The sequence below is a fragment of the Tyto alba genome, unplaced genomic scaffold (genome assembly GCF_018691265.1).
Source record: "Tyto alba isolate M040663 unplaced genomic scaffold, T.alba_DEE_v4.0 Super-Scaffold_22, whole genome shotgun sequence".
Classification (NCBI taxonomy): Eukaryota; Metazoa; Chordata; class Aves; order Strigiformes; family Tytonidae; genus Tyto; species Tyto alba.
Window position 1 is genome coordinate 1,391,969 of NW_024881296.1, and position 16,121 is coordinate 1,408,089.

General features: G+C 43.5%; 1 protein-coding gene across 2 annotated transcripts in view; it reads right to left on the minus strand.

Moving 5' to 3' along the window:
• Positions 1-232: 232 nt before the first annotated feature.
• Positions 233-16,121, minus strand: part of SPRED2 (sprouty related EVH1 domain containing 2) — a 67,066-nt gene continuing 51,177 nt past the window's right edge. For both annotated transcript variants that reach the window (XM_042796216.1, XM_032993484.2), the window contains exons 5-6: positions 4,241-4,390; positions 233-3,807 (exon numbers count right to left, since the gene is read on the minus strand). In XM_042796216.1, the coding sequence (XP_042652150.1) occupies positions 3,157-3,807; positions 4,241-4,390 (801 nt within the window). In that variant the 3' untranslated portion in view covers positions 233-3,156. The remainder of the gene's footprint in view (positions 3,808-4,240; positions 4,391-16,121) is intronic.

Below are 16,121 nucleotides of genomic sequence, written 5' to 3' on the forward strand. Positions count from 1 at the left end.
AAAGAGCACTTTAAAAAACACCGGCCCCCACGCTCCCTGCTGCATTTGGGCAAGTATGGCTTGTGCCAGATCTTAGCAGCTTTTACCACCGAAAAATATAAAATAGATCAATTTTCTTCCTCAGAAACCCTGAGGTCTTGGGGAGGCAGCTCCGGCAATGGCCCCGTGTTTCCTGGCACCATTTTGTTTTCCCCTCATTTTCCAGCCAGCAAAATAACAATAAACAGTGTCATTTTGATATGATGTATTTATATTTACATGGTACATTTTAAAGCAATAGCTACACTGATCATACATATTAGAAACAATAAAAAAAGAAGTTAAGAACTAAAATGTACATCATACACTTGTATATATATTTTTTTTTTTTACACAGAGGTAAAAAGGCTTATAAAAATCAATACAACAGGGTTTTAACTTTTAGTATATAGATAGAATAATGATGAGGCTTCAGGCACTTTAATTTGTTAACGTGAGCGATAGCTTGGGAAAAACAAACAAAAAAAATCCTTTCCACAACAGAAAAAAAAATTTGGTTAATGTTTTGTTACCACAGATACAAAAATAAAATCTGAATAATTTCTCTCAAATGATTGATGTCAGTATTGCAAAGCTGACTGGGAGAACGCTACACACTGTTCAGCAGCAGTGTGGAAATTAAGAAATATTTACAAAAAAACACCCATTTCTATCATTGTGCCCTTACACCACTGCCTTCACAAACCAAATAACACACGCAGCAAAATCTACAAGTATTACAAAAACCAAGAGAAGAGGGAGGAAGGAAGAGGGGAAGAAAGGAAGGGGGGAGGAAGGAAAAAGGAAAAAAAAAAAAAAAAAAAAAAAAGAGGGATTTTTTTTTTTTAAACTTTTATTTCCAGACATACAGAAAGGCTTGGAGTATGTCTACTTTACTTAAATAAATAGGGGCACTTCAAGACCGGACAAAAAGCTGTAAGATCTTTTTGTAGTGTTGTGCTTTATAGAGAGAAGATCTTACAGAAGTTTGTTTACATGAAACAACTTTGAGAACAGAAAAAGAAGGAAAAGGTTGTTCCATTAATATTTTTTTTTCCGAGGCTGGCTTGATGTTTACTAGACACCATTGAGAGATTTGTCAATTGCTATTAGGCACAAAATATTTATATTTCATTCAGCAAACCCAGACACATCACCCAGAGTGTAACACTCCATCCCTTTTCCACTATCATTCTTTTTTTTTCCCAACCGAAAAAATCCCCAGCAACTGCTACGAATTAAGCCTACCAAACTCTATAGTGTATAAGCACATTGCATACTTAATTCATGTTTGACTAGAAAGCTGTGATTAACTCTCAGAGGAACCGTTGGGGCATTCCACCAAGAAAGAATGGCAAGTGTTCCTTTTATATTTATTTGGCAAATTAATTTAAAAAAAAAAAAAAAAATCCTCTCTTTTAAGACTGATGTCAATGTGCAATAGAGGGAGGGAAAGGACATGCGCCCACTGGCAATTTACTGCAGAAAGAAATTATGGCAGGAACAGCAGTGCCAGCTTTGACAAGCCAATCCCTAGCTGCCTCAAAGTATTCGGATTGTACTATGCTAGTTAGAGCTCACTGCGCTAAATCTTTTTTTTTTTTTTTTTAATAAAAATTATTTGGCTATTCCTTGTAATATATTAGAAAAATACTCTTTTTCCAAGCTAATTACAAGCCTTGTACACAAGACAACATGACATTTAAAAAAAAAATAAAAAAATTTAAAGTAATCTTAGCCTGCTGTATGCACCTTATGCATCCACTTGATAAATCTGGGTGGTGAACTGGGGAGGGGAAAGCCAGGGAGACGCTTCGGTCTGGCTCCTGCAAAGATTCACATGCTTAATCCTACACACAGAGTCACAGAGACGCCAGCTGCACGTGCAATACGTCAAGACATGTGTAAGCATCTGGAGGATTGGGACCGCAGGTCAGGAAATGGAAGTGGTGGTTAACATCCTGGCTCTTGATTTTAAATACCTGTTTAGATTGCTAAATGTAGTTTCTACCGTGGACGCATATGTTCTCATGCTCATGTATTATACAGAAAACAAACAAACAAATATGATTTTCCATATAATCCACCACTTAATGCAGCATTTCCCCAGAATTGCCATAATAGTGCTTTTGACGTTGCATTGTTAGTAATTCTTTGCATAACAACAATTTTCCTCAACTGGAACCTTAGTGTTTTATTCACAGATCATTATTACATGGCTGGCTAATGAAGAAGTTCCCTTTCTTTTGGGCAGAACTCTGAAAACACAGTTTTATTTTTCCAATGTTATTTAGGGAAAAAAGAAAACCCTAAAATTTAAGTTTCCCTTTCAAGTAGTGGTCTGAAATGATTACAGGTAAGAACTACCAGATTCTCAATGGTTATGTGACTATGGTGGCTGAGCCTTGCTTTCTGTTCACAGAGCTTTATGAACAGAGAAATAATTTAAGATGTTTGCTGAAGGAAATGATGATGGACTCTAGAAGAGAAACCGCAGCTTAGATGGCTATTTTGGCTTTGGAAAACAACAAAAAACCCAAAGAAAACCAGTGACAGAAATACTGTGTTGTGGTACAAGTTTGTTACTAGCACACCTTCTATACACACACAATAACTTGACAGCAAGTTAAAATATCTTCCAAGTGAGATTTCATTCACTATACCACCCCGTTTCTAGAAATGCCAAACCTTGCTAACACGCTGATGGTACCACACAAGCGGAGGCAAGACGGACACAACCTGGAGATGTTCTACAATCCACCACCATTTAAAGCAGTTCTTTTCTCAAACTCATTTTAACTGGAAAAAAAAAAAACAAACAAAAAAACAAACAAAACCAAAACCCCAACAACAACAAAAAAAAACAAAAACAACAAAAAAAAACATGTACAAGACAGTCTGTTTCGATTACAGATTAATAATACAAAAGTCTATGCTGTAGGTTAGTTAGTTAGAACACTTGATGAGCAAATCAATGCAGCATGAGCCCCAGATGACCGAATGTGAAGTGATCCGAACTGGTGGTTTCTGGATGCTGTCGGGCACAGTGGCTGCATCAAAATGAGTGACCTCAATGCTCCGAAACCAACGTGTTCCTCGAACTACAGGAAAAACGTAACACTTTGAATGCATCTGTAGTCATCCAGCAGCTTTGTGTTTTCCACCACAGCACCTGCACATGACCCCACAGTGGTAACAAGCCCGAAGCGGCAAGTAACAGCACATACATGGAGCAATGAAAGACAAGGCGATAAGGGCCATCCACCGGAGGCAAAACATTTCATCACTGGTGTCGCACGAGCAAGGATCTGTATAGTCTCCTTCTGGATCGGACATACAGTGATAGAGCATAGTGTCTGCGCACCACATACAGCTCACTCGATGGATGCAAGTCTTGACACGGTCTGGAGCATCCTGGCACTGACCCCGTTTGTTCTCCTCATGGTTGAACATGTCCCTGCAGTACACACACCGTGACCTCTCACCATCTTCCTTCCGCCTGGGCTTGAATTTGACAGGTTGAGTCTTTATCACAGCACCCTTGATATCTTCACCCAGGTCAAAGTCCGAGTTGTCTACGTAAGGGTAAGTGTATTCATGTTTTGAGGCCTCGCTTTTGGCAAAACGTACGTAGGAGTCCATGTCATCATGATCAAAGTTCTTTCCTCGTGCTGGGGCATGGCGATAGTCCTCGTATCCAGTCATCCAAATCTTTTCCCGAGGATTGATGCGCACTATCTCCTCATCATCGTCTGGGAAGTTGACATGCCGGTAGGATCGCGGTACTGACTGTGGAAGTAGGGATGAAGAGGGAGGAAAGGTAAATAAGCTCACTTAGCTATCAGCAATCACCATCTCCTTGCTTAGTGAGAAGCCAGTATCTAAGAATTTTGTCTTTCCTTCTTTGTATGCCCTTCACAGTGACCCATCACAGTTTCAGCCTTTGGCTCAGGAATGAGTACAACTGTCACAGACCTACAATGGTCTGTATGCACGTGGTACAACGTAACATATTAGATCACAGTGTAACCCCCCCCCCCCCAACCTTTTATTATTTTTTTTTTTTTAATAATTGGAAGCCATTTAAAGCACACTGAAAAGAAAAAGGGAAGAAAGGAAGGGCGGGAGGCGTCTTTCAGGGATGTATGTGGGAAAACCAAACACCAATCTTAGCTATGGCAGACACAGCCCTTTAGGTGGCAACACTGGGAAGAAACCTTACTTGTTCTAGATGGTAGTGGTCAGAGCTATAATGGTCATGAAGGTGTCCACGAGTGCAAATTCTTCGATGTTCGCAGGATGCAGGAGAAGCCAGAGTTCGCACAGGCTGTTCCCTTTTTTGAGAGGAGTTAGAGGAGCTATCTGTAGCATTCTGTTTTAAATGGAAAGGGGGGAAAAAAATCGTCATACAATCAGCTGTTACTGCACACTGCATTAAAAGAGATGTTTTGCCACTCACTGACTTTGTGCACACCTGCAATGTTGGCAACATCTGACAGCAGGCAGCTTCATAAAGTTTCACATAAAATACTTGAAAGAGGCAGATCTGTTGCCAGGCCATAAAAGCTGTCGCCACCCACATGGAAAAATAATATGCCATAGCCTACCCATGACATATTCACCAACACCACTCATATTCGCTTGGCATATTAGTTGTTATACTGGGCACTGCGGGATGATGAGTGTTCATGCTAGGAGCTAACTCCAAAGAGCAAAGTTAAACTCCGTCAAATGATGCAATCGTGTAAGTCCTGCAAGCAGACCCAGACAGAGCATCTGTGTGCCTGGGCTGCACCCGACTAGTTTCCCAGGCTACAAAAATACCAGCAATTTTGTTAACCTGCAGGCGTCCCATTCAGCCAAAAACTCCTTCACATGTTCTTCTCCAAACACTCATCAAATTCCAGTTCTTCGCAGGCTACTTGAATACTCAGCTTTCCTTTAAACACTTCAGGTTTATTTTTTCTGCTTTTGTCACTAATCTCAAATGTGCAATGAATGTTACTTGTGTTTTTATACATTCCTGGCTCATGGTGAGCACTTTCTTTAGGTTAATTAGTTACATCATTATACAACGACAATCATGACAGGTTGAAACATCACACAATAACATGCTGTTGCCAATACCCTCAGCTTCTTCATATATCTATTTCTTCTCCTGGAGAACTACACAGTGAGGTACCAGTCTTAGACATCCCCTCTCCATAGCCATTCCTTGGCTAAAATAGTTTCCATACGACACCTAGACATTCAGGACTTTGCCCATTAATTCCTTTCATATATTGGTTAGGATTTTTCATATTACCATGAATATCAGACGAGAGCTGTTAAATGCACTAACTGATCAGGAGCAGGAAAAAGAGCCTCCATGCACAACGATCAGAAGAGCTGTAACACTGCAAGTGCCTAAAATATTGGTGCTTTCAACTAAGAAGAATTTCCATCCCCCTCCAACTACTAAGCTATGCTGCAGCTATGACAGGTCCAAGGGAAAGGCTTCCATTTGCCACAACAGTTAGCTAGAGACACAACCTCGAGAGCGGAGAAAAGTTGTATCGGTAATGGGAGAAGACTGGTTCTACCTGAAAAACCTTCTCTCCTTGTCAAGAATGCACTCTCAAAATATTATTTTCCAATGAATCGTACTAGACACGTCTTTTACTCCAAGAATACAAGAATGCTCATTGTGGTATTTGTTTATTCTAAAAATGTTTGGCAAGATTCTGTCCAAAGGTGAGCACACCTTAAAGCATTACAACAGAAAATAGATGTTGATCCTCTTTAGCCAGTAAAGCAGCACTTAAAAACACTGAACTCCCAACTTACTTTGTTGAAAGCAAATATACATCTGTTTGCAGTGTGATGTAAAGCCAAGCTGGGTTATCTGAGAGGTAAAACAAGCAGGATGAGTTCTGAATAGCTGACCCACCCATTAGGAACAGACTTTTAATGCATGTGTTTGTTTTGGTTGTTTTTAAACAAGTCCCTGGAAGCAGAACAACTCTTAAGATAGTTAACAACACTTCTAAAATGTAACTGCACAGATACGCAGGCTCTTTTTAAAAGGTGGTTTCATCAGCCCAGTTTTCATAACTTATTAGACAACGCCACTTCGAATCTGGGGTTTAAACCCTTCAAAGCTAATCTTTGTGCCAGTAACTTCAGGTCCTACAATATCTAAGTACGTTTTGGGGACATTTCGAAAGAAAATAAGCAGCTTCTACAAGCAAGTACTTCATAACACCATTAAGCTTCCAACTTATTTGGAAAACCTGAGAAGAGTCAGGATTTAGTTACAATAGCTGCCTCATACGAGTACCTTTTTGCAGTGCTGTATGTGGTGCAGACCCGGATGCCGAGCGGTAATTTAAGCTTCTCAGAACAACAACAGAAAGGCATACGCCCCGTAGCCCAGGCAGCCTCAGCCCACAGCTTGCTCTCAAAGTTAAACTTTGACTGGCATGAACCAAAAAGGAGGCAGGGCCTTAACACGGTGCTGTGCCAGCCAGCCTTCACCTTCACTGGAACCACAGCCGAGCCCTGCTGGCACAAGCCTTTTGTGAATACACTCCGAAAAAATCATGGGTGCTCATGGTTAAAATAACGAAGCCTGGGAAAATTACCCAACTGGAGGAGGCTGCACATACTGGCCTGCAACACCCTCACCCTCCTAGATGAAAATAAAAATCCCAAACTGGATATAACTGCTAGATAATCTCAGCGGGGCAGCTGGGAGCTATAACCAACCCTCCGAGCAGTGTGCTATTTGCTGCCTTTTGGGGAACGCAGTACTTCTGCAGCAGGCAATTGGAAAAGAGGCTGTAGTGACTTTTATCTTGACCAATTCTTATCTACTCTTGCTTTCCTCCACACCTTATTCTCCTTCAGACCCGTTGGGGCAACCGAGCCTCTCCTCCACATGTGTTGACATGGCTACAGAACCTGTTTGCAGCATACCACAGAGGCTATGGCTCTGGCCTCCGCTTTCACCTTATTAAAAATTGCTGCATTTCCATGTTCAATGTCCTCAGATTAGAGGGGCAGGTTGCCAACACAAACACTTACTCTAAGTGCCCAGAAAGGGAGAAAGCAAGCTATCCGAGACAAGGTCTCTGCTCACTCATCTGTAAAAAAGTTCACACTGCCTCCTGGTTGATGACGCTAAAGGCAACTGGTTGATAAAGGCAGATGTCTGCAGGGTTACTCTGCTGACCATTGGCCGGGATAAGTACTCTTTCTTTCCAGCAAGGTCCCCCATCAAAGCTTCAAACTTCTTCAAACTTCCATAGGAAAAGAGAGAAGGGTCTAGACACATAGGAATGAACAGTTTAAAGATTAGGGGTAAAATATCCCACTCCCAAGCAGGTCACCAATGAACCCCAAAAGCTGTGAACCCCAATGAACCTGTGCTGGAAAGAATACTCATCAATGATCTAAAGAGAGGTGAACAAGATGACACAGTTTTCTGATGAAAACTTAAGTTATTCAAGGGAGTAAAAATAAAAACTGACCCTGAAAACTTGCTTAAGAATCTCACAATGCTGAGAGACTAGATGTTTAAAAAAAAAAAAAAAAAAAAAATTATCCCTAAAGTGCAAAGTGACGGAAACACCTTGATCTGACATGCACAATGATGCACTCTGAGCCAGCTATCGCTGTTCAGGAAAGAGGTCTTGGGGTTAAAACAGACAGCCCTGTGCAGTGTCAGCTTGGCAGCTCAGCCAGAGATAGAAAACAAAAGCAGCAGCAATAAAGATGATCATCAATTGCATGTATCTGTTGTGCTTCCCCAATCATTCTGTGGTTCTGGCCACCCCCTTCTACCCTGTGACAATAAAAGGGTATTTCTGCCACGGCAAGTTCACAGGGCCATGGTTGGGACAATCGAGGACACGGGACGGCTTCTCAACAACAGCTAACTAAGTAGTCTGGGTCTCTCCAGCCTAGAAAAGAGATGATGGAAGGGACCGTGAAGACGGGTAGAGAAGTTTCCCGAATCGTGAGTCCCATGGGAATGTGAGCAGGAAGAGATTATTCTTCTGGTATCCTTCAAAAGAGAAGATCACAAGGCATTCACTGGAACAGGCTCAGATACTTCCGACAGAGCCCAGTTAAAAGTATATAGAGAAACCCTCAGAAGAAAATAAGTGATCAAGGATAAAAGGCTTGATAATGCTCAGGCCTTCAAAAGTATACTGTTCTCTCTCAGTACTACTCCACTGGGACACTAGGACTGAACCTGGACTTGGTGACCCGCAAGAATCAGACACGTTCTCAAAGAAAAGGAACTCTCATCTTCAGCCAAATGCCACTACAAACAAATGATGGAAAGCCTCTGTCAGTGATGGAAGCAGGGAAAAACTTCTGTCCCCCATGACAAGACTGGGTCTTGGCTGGGATTTTCTACCATCAGCACAGCAGTGAAAATTTTGGGGAGGATGGTGGACTGGGGAGACATGAGAGGTTTGCTGAAGGTCACCCAAATAAACCACACTTGCCTACAGGAATATATCTATGAAGGAGGTGGTTTCCAGAGCCAGGCTATCTCGCCAATGAAAAAATGTGTCCCAAACCATCAAGCCACTGGTGTGTCAGAGAAATGCTATCTTCCTCTGAAGTCTGCTGAAACCAATCCAGCTCCAATATTTGTTTTTGAGGGGAAACTATTGAAAACATGCCCAGTAGCCACATAAGAGAAATGAACCCAGAACTAAAGTTGTTGGAACAGGGAGTCCAGTAAGGAACTCTGTTTCAACACACCCTCAAATGCTCATTTAGAGAAATTCGTGCAGCACGTACTAGAGCTTTGTGATTACTGTGGCAGTCGTGAAGTCTTGTGGTTTCACTGCTCGGATAACAAAATCATTAATCATGACCATAATAGTAATTTTATAAAGCCCATGCAATACATTTCCTTTTGCAAGTGAGCTGTACATATCTGAGTGAGCACACATACTTTTGATATGGCTGCTTTGAGAAACAACACCAGGCTTCTACATGCAAATGACTGCACTGTGATCATTTAAAAAAAAAAAAAAAAAAAAAGTGTCTCTGTTTCCCCCTCAAACTTTTAGAAGTGACTCATTAAATTAAAAACCGCTAGTCATTAGTAAAGAAGATTATGTTAATCATTTACTGCAGTTTACTTCTCATTGAAATGGATTTGTTACACAAGAACTACCAGCTAATCAGGTGCCTAAGTAATATTCTGAGATAAACTTCTATCCTAAAAAATGATGAGAAAAAGAAGCCTTCTCCTGCTCCTGGACTGATCACCTCGCCTCTAGTGGCTTTACAGAATAAGTTCACCCTGTGTGATGCAACATCCAAGGGTGACTACGAAAAAGAAGAAAGATTAATCTCAAAATTATGAAGCTATTCAATCTGCAGCAACTTGTCTGAAATAGGTTGCCAGAGGGAAATTATGGAGCCCTGTCACTTGTAACTTCCAGAAGTGCTCTCAGCCAGCTAAAGCATTTGCAAGTTTACTGTCAAAAATAATTGTGGTTCAAGCAAGACAAGATTTTTTTTTTTTCCCCCTCTAGGATTTTGATGGTTACATGAGGTGGTGAGGACAAAGGGGAATAGAAGCATCGTGTAGTTTCACAAGTAATGGTCCTAAAGGAATTGAAAACCCGTGATAGCCTGGCCTTTGCAAAGCACAAGCCCCGCTCTGCTTTGCTCACCTCCCACTGCTGTGCAAGCCATGTCACCTGTGTCTCAGGGGGTCTGCTGACACTCAAACATGAAAATATAAAACCTGATGGGGGCTCAAGGTCTCATCTTTACCAAGGCAGCCTTCTGCAACAGCCAAACCTCCTCGCAGCGGCTCCTGTATTCACTTTGGGAAGCCTGGACATGTTAAAGAGGAGCCCGTCACCATGTGTCATCTGAAGAGACATCCCTGCCCAGCCCCAGGACAAGTCACAGCTAGAGGATGAGCCTGGCAAAATGACAACCAGGGAGCTGCATCCCTCCCCCTGACTGCAGCCCAACTACCCCAGCTGAGACCCATGCGATGAGCTTCCCGCAGGCAGCCGGAGCCCTTTGTTTGTGTGCTCTGCCCAGGTGCGATCACTTGGGAGCCCTGGCACAAGCCAGCTCTTCTTCACTTGGTCCTTTTCACTCCCTGGAATCAGGGCACACACAGCTGAGCTATCAATATGGAAAGGAAGAATGATGAAGTTGGTGAAATGGTACAGCAAGCGAGCAGTACTGAGCTAAGTGCCAATCTGAAGTTTATCTGCAGAGCCTCTGCTGTTTATGAACTTCACAAAGAGGAAGTCTGAGTTATTTTGGACACATGGCAAAGGGACTTCCACCTTTTCAAATAAATTAAGATAAAATATAGTCTCCCAGAACTCCCTCAGCTTAATCTTGCCAGAACAAGTCCTTCATTTCCCCCCCAGCTTTTTTATTTTAAAGCCTGAAGAGATATAGCACTTCTGAATTTCAGAGAGAGGGGAACAGAAAAAAATCCTAATTTTTGTCTCAAAACACCTTCTTCTCTCTATTTGAGAAAATTAGAAAAGGAGACAGTTGACATTTTCCATCCACCTCTAAGTGTGCCCCATATACACAGGACAGCCCACTTCAAAATGGGTTTAGATTATCTAAGTATTAAGAAAAAGCTTCAACGTAAAAAATCTTTTAAGATTTGAGACGCCCGCCTCCTGAGCACAAGCTTTTAATTTGCCATAGCAAGATAAAGCCGTGAAAGAAAATGCTTTTGTCAAATTTCTGTTTGTTTCCTATCACTGAAGACAAAACAGAAAACGTATTGAAGAAAAACACTTCCATACGTTTTTGAAATATTTTGACACTCTCATCCACTGATGTCTGCTGGAGCTGAATCTAGTTTTATTCTCTAGCAGAGAGACTGAAGGAAAAGCTTCATGTTAGATCATATTCCAGTACAGTTCAAAGACAAATTGGCTGTACACAAACATTACAATAAGCATGGATTCAGATTTTTCTAAAACCAGAACAGGACTATAATTTCTCGAATGTTTGGACTGTTTCCTAGTCACCACTTACACAAATACCAATATAAAGTGCAGAAAGCTAGCTAGTTTTACTGCTACCTTTTTTATTTTTAGGTTTTGTGGTTACAGCTTTTAGTGCCAGAATGATGCTGGTGGCTGTGCTGTCTTAAGTCAGCAAAACTTAAGGAACATTTACAAGGATTCAGTACACAAGATCATCTCCATTAAGCTAATGCTAAACCCGCTCCCAGCATCATCAGTCAGTTCTGCAAGGACCACATGTGGCTTAATGGCTCACTTCAAGGAGTAAAAAGAATATATGAGAATCAGACATGGTTAAATGATACAGCACTCAGATGCAGTAAGGGGGAAACCTCAATGAGATTTTCCTGTTTCACTACTCGCTGGTGATACAAGGTGTCAGACACATCTCTGCAAAAGCAGGCATTGCAACAGATACAAAGAGAAATGCCTGCACAAGTCAGAGGAGGACTGAAGACAGACAATACCCCGTTTTGCTTGGACTCAGCTCAGGACAAGAGGCTGTCAGCGGGTCCACACAACATTTCCTTCCCATCTGACACTCCTCGCCTTGCCCTTCCTTAACTGCACCACAGGGCTAGAGCACTGCTTCAATGGAAGGAAAAGTCTTTGCATCAGGTACTTCTAAGAAAAACCCAGAATGTTGTAAGGGGAAAAAACCCCAAATGACAAGCCCCAGTTACTGGGCTGCTCCCCAGGCAGCATAGCAATCCCACGGTACGGTGGTGAGAGTGGGATGGCTCTGCCTACCCATGAGGTGCTCGTGTCCTCATCAATCTGGAGAGCCTCTCCTTACCAGGAATCCTACGTTTCCTTCTTCACTTCTGCAACTCCTCCTTGATGTGGCCTGACTGGATTTCTCCATGCTGAGGTGAGCTACATTGCTTCAGTAGGATCTTTTTACCTAAACCTGGGAACCATTTAAACCAACCAATTGCTTAAAACCATCTAGGGACAGGGGCAGGCTTCTCCTTTTTGCATAAAGGGCCCTATTAATCTGTTTATGCCTTGGAAATGACATCTCAGTGTGGACTACAGCATTGCTGGGATGATCAGCTGCCCAATATTTGTGTTCGTACAGCTCTGTGAAGATTAGCAAAGCTTTCCTCCTCTAACAAGTAACATTAGCCACATTACCATAGCCATCCTCTGCTAAGGCCACGAGAGATGGCCATCTAGGTCCGTACTGCCACGGGGAGGTGATGGTCCCTGCTTCTCCCTCCCACCAGCCCCATCACCTGCTCTGTGCGCATGCTTGGGTGGAGAACCACGGGAATCCAGTCTGAAACAATTTTTCTATCAGATCCCTGACCCCAGTTGAGCCCCCCATAGAGGCTTGTGCCCTGATGGCACAGGAGAGTCTCCAGGCAAAGCTGGGGGCAGGGACGGGGGGGTCTGGAGAGGCAGGTGGGTGCCAGCTCCTCTCTGAAGTCTTCCATCTTTGACCCGCTTGTCACCAGCATAGCTGCTATTAATTTGGAAAGTGCTTGCTCCCAATTTTAAGGTGCTAACAGGGAACTTAGCACAGCCAGTGATGCCGAAAAGCCTTCCTTTTGGAAGATGGATAGGGATGCTAGGGGAAAAAAAAGAAAAAAAAAGAATAAAAGGAGTGAAGGTCAGCCGGCAGGTGTTAAACACTGGACATGCACAGGGGATGGCAAGAGCCTGCACTGCTGCTGAGCGCAGCCGGGAACAGATGGCTCCACATAACTCACCACTGAATCTCGGCTCTTCGATACAGTAATTTCCAGGGGGGTGGGGGAAGAAAGTAAGATTGAGGGGGGGGGGGGAAATGCTAATGAAAATAAAGAATATCTAAGCTAAAAGAATCGGTGCACCTCATCCATCATTTATGTCTTTGCTATGTAAAAAGTCAACATTTCAGCCTGTAACTTCAACAGCATACTCCTCCTATATAATACATCAGATTACAAACGGAGAGGGAAAAAGCAGTTAAATAATGCAAGCTTCCCACAGCAGACTGATACCATATTTTAAGAAGTCAGTTAGGGGTCATTTATTCACACAGTTATGAGCATCCACGTTATTTTAGTTGGAATTCATCACCAAAATAGAATCCAACAGCTGATGCAAACTTTTAAAATACCCTCTTCACATGCACTGCAAATATGTCAGGCTCTGCTTAAAAATGCAATGGTACTTATTTACTCCTGCCTTTCTTTCTCCTTTTGCAGACAGAACCAGAGACAGATGAACTGCTTCCTATGACCACTTCTGATTTAATTTTCGTAAAGTATTTACGAGATAAGGGGCGAGCAGACCCTTGGCAAAACACATTAGGCAGGTGAGGGAAGGAAACAGGGCTATTTAGATGCAGTTGTTCATAATGCATTTCTGTGCTGGGCAGAGGTCTGTTATTGAGCTGCCCAAACTCTTGTATTCTGTTGTTTGTCCTCAGTTACTACCAAACACATGCCTGGGGCAGAGGGAACACCATCCTGCAGTATTTTGTCAGTCAGAAGATTGTTGTTTTTTTTTTTTTTTTTTGTTGTTGTTTGGTTTGTTTGTTTGTTTTTTGTTTTGTTTTGTTTTTTTTTTATTTTTTCTTTAAAAGGGTAAAATGGGGAGCCTGCCACTTTAAAAGAAAATCATTCTTGAAGCCTCTTGTGAAAGCCCATTTCATTGTTTAGCTTTACTAAACTCCTCATTTTCCTTTCCAAACTCTCCAAAAAAAGAAACATCAAACAACAAAGAAAAAACATTTGAGAGGATGCAACCAAATGATGGTCAGACTAGCAAAACCTGGGTGCGTGCTCCAAGTGGCCTGAACTTTGTGGAGTTTTTTTGTTTTGTTTTTTTCTTTTCTACCTGTTACATAAGACAACAGATTCAAACCAGACTTGCCAGTGTTTAAACAGCACGTGGAAATCCTAGGCTCCATCACAAAGAGCAGGGCAACACAACAAGTCATTTGCTCCACAGTTCTGACTCAGCCCCCTTCATACCACCGCCAAGAAAGACGGATGCTCCAGCTTGGCACCAGGAGCCAAATGCTTCCCCCCCCTCCCCAAATTATGGGGGGAGGCTGGGATGCCAGGGCCGAGCACGGCTTTGCCTGCTCCCTCCAGACCTGCACCCCTCCGGCCCCACCAGGTTACGTGCCGGGCGGAGATTCCCTAATCCCTTCTGCCGCGGCGTGGGAAGTCGTCCGTCGTCGCTCTGTCCCCTGGCCAAGGCTGCCTCTTCCCAACAGCATTCATGCCCTTGTGCAGGGTCTGCTCCGCCTGTCACCTTCAGAGGCAGTGCCCGGGGCTGGGCGAGACACCCCAAAACTGGCCGGTGTCCCCGGTGCCCCCTCCCACGAGCGCCCCAGGACAATGTGTTTTGTTCAAATGCAGCAGCCAGAGAGACTATAGCTTACAAATATAGCCGCCTGCTGAAAGCGGCTTCCTTAGGTTGCATATTAAAATAACAGAAAAGGCCATTTTCTGTCTTTGTGAAATTTTCAAGCACCTCTCAGCTGAAAGAAAGGATTATACGCTTCAAAGGCCAATTGCATAGCCCAGATTAAAGAAGAAACCTAATGGAAAACTGTAGTAATATCAACTACGTGTAAGAGCGTAACATTTGGCCATAACACACCCCCATCGACACTGCCTCAGCTATCCTGTCATCTCCTCCTTGTCTCAATCAAAGGACGAATTTCACAGTAGCAACGTGCCGTAAATACTAAGCCAGGCTCAGCCACGAGTGCAAGAACCACCTCACTCGTATCACTGGCACAAGCACAGCAAGGTCGGCAGTGAAGCTGTCTTGCAGAAGGTGGTGTATCCACGGCCGGGGGGGTACGCGATGAACTTCAGGCAGCACGGTGAATGTTAGCAGGGTTGTGGAGGGGTTTTTTTGCTGCCCGCTTAGCCGATCACTCTTACGGTTTCCCTTAAGCCAGCACTTCTGCTTCTCCAGCCCTACAGCGAGCTGGCTCGAGGAGCTAAACCACCGGAAAGGTATTCGCTTTCTTTTACAGGGCTAGTGTTTGGTTCGCTCCCCCGGGCTGGCTCAGGACAGGGTCAGCTGTGCTGGTAAAAGGGGGGATGGCAGGAGCTCCTCTCTGCTCCGCTGGCTCTCAGTGGTGCTGAGGCTACAGATGCATCAGTCAAGCTGCATCCCTCGGCTGTGGTTTCATAGACGGTGCTGAAATAACCTCTGCAACCCCGTTCCTGCTCCCCCACGCCAGCTCTGATCTTGGCACAGCTGCGCTGCAAAAGCAAGGTGGGGGGAACCAAGCTGGCTGGAAGAGAACTTGCTTTTCACGGGCGTCTTGCCTCAAAATCAGGTCCCCCTTACATAATGCTGAAGAAATGCCCTGGGAACCGCAGCTGAACGAAAGCAAGGCCGAAACAAGAAGGCCACAAACCCAGCCTGTGAACCTCTGTTGACAAGGTGAGGTCGGTAAAACCGCCACGCTGCAAACACAGAAAAGACGAGCCCTACTTGCAAACACTCCTCCCGGCTGAGAGTGAGGGATCAGAGCTATGCAAGTGAAACAGCAAGGGCTGCAGTGGCTGGTTTGGGGGGGGGAATAGCAAAGCCCCCCCTTCAGCCAATGCGTCCCAGGGATGGCTTTGTCGGCAGCCAGCAATCTGGGCTCCACCTCTGGGTGCTCACCCCTCTGCATCTCCCCTTTATCTCAGCTCCTGCTATTGCCTGCAGGGCCACGTGCTAAATCCAACTAGTAAACTGATCCAGGTTAAAAAATAATCCTTTAAAAAAAAAGTTAAAGAAGGAAAAGATCTCTTCCCCCTCCATTTTACTGTATGTTAAGAAAGGGCAATTTCAACCTGGCTATGCTTTGTTTCTGACACATTCGTGCCTTAGGCACACAAATGCACTAAAGCATTCAGCTCCAGATGAATTAAAAGGAAACTTGCTCATAAACAGCTTCACACTTTAACTCATCACACAGTTTAAGTACCTTACTACACAGCCAAATTATTTTTTCAGAAGACAAACACACAGCTAGCTGATTTCAAATATGAAATGGTGCTACAATGCACTCAGATCATGAACTCATCAGCTAGAAACTACAGCTAGGGAGGCACCAGTCAATTCACC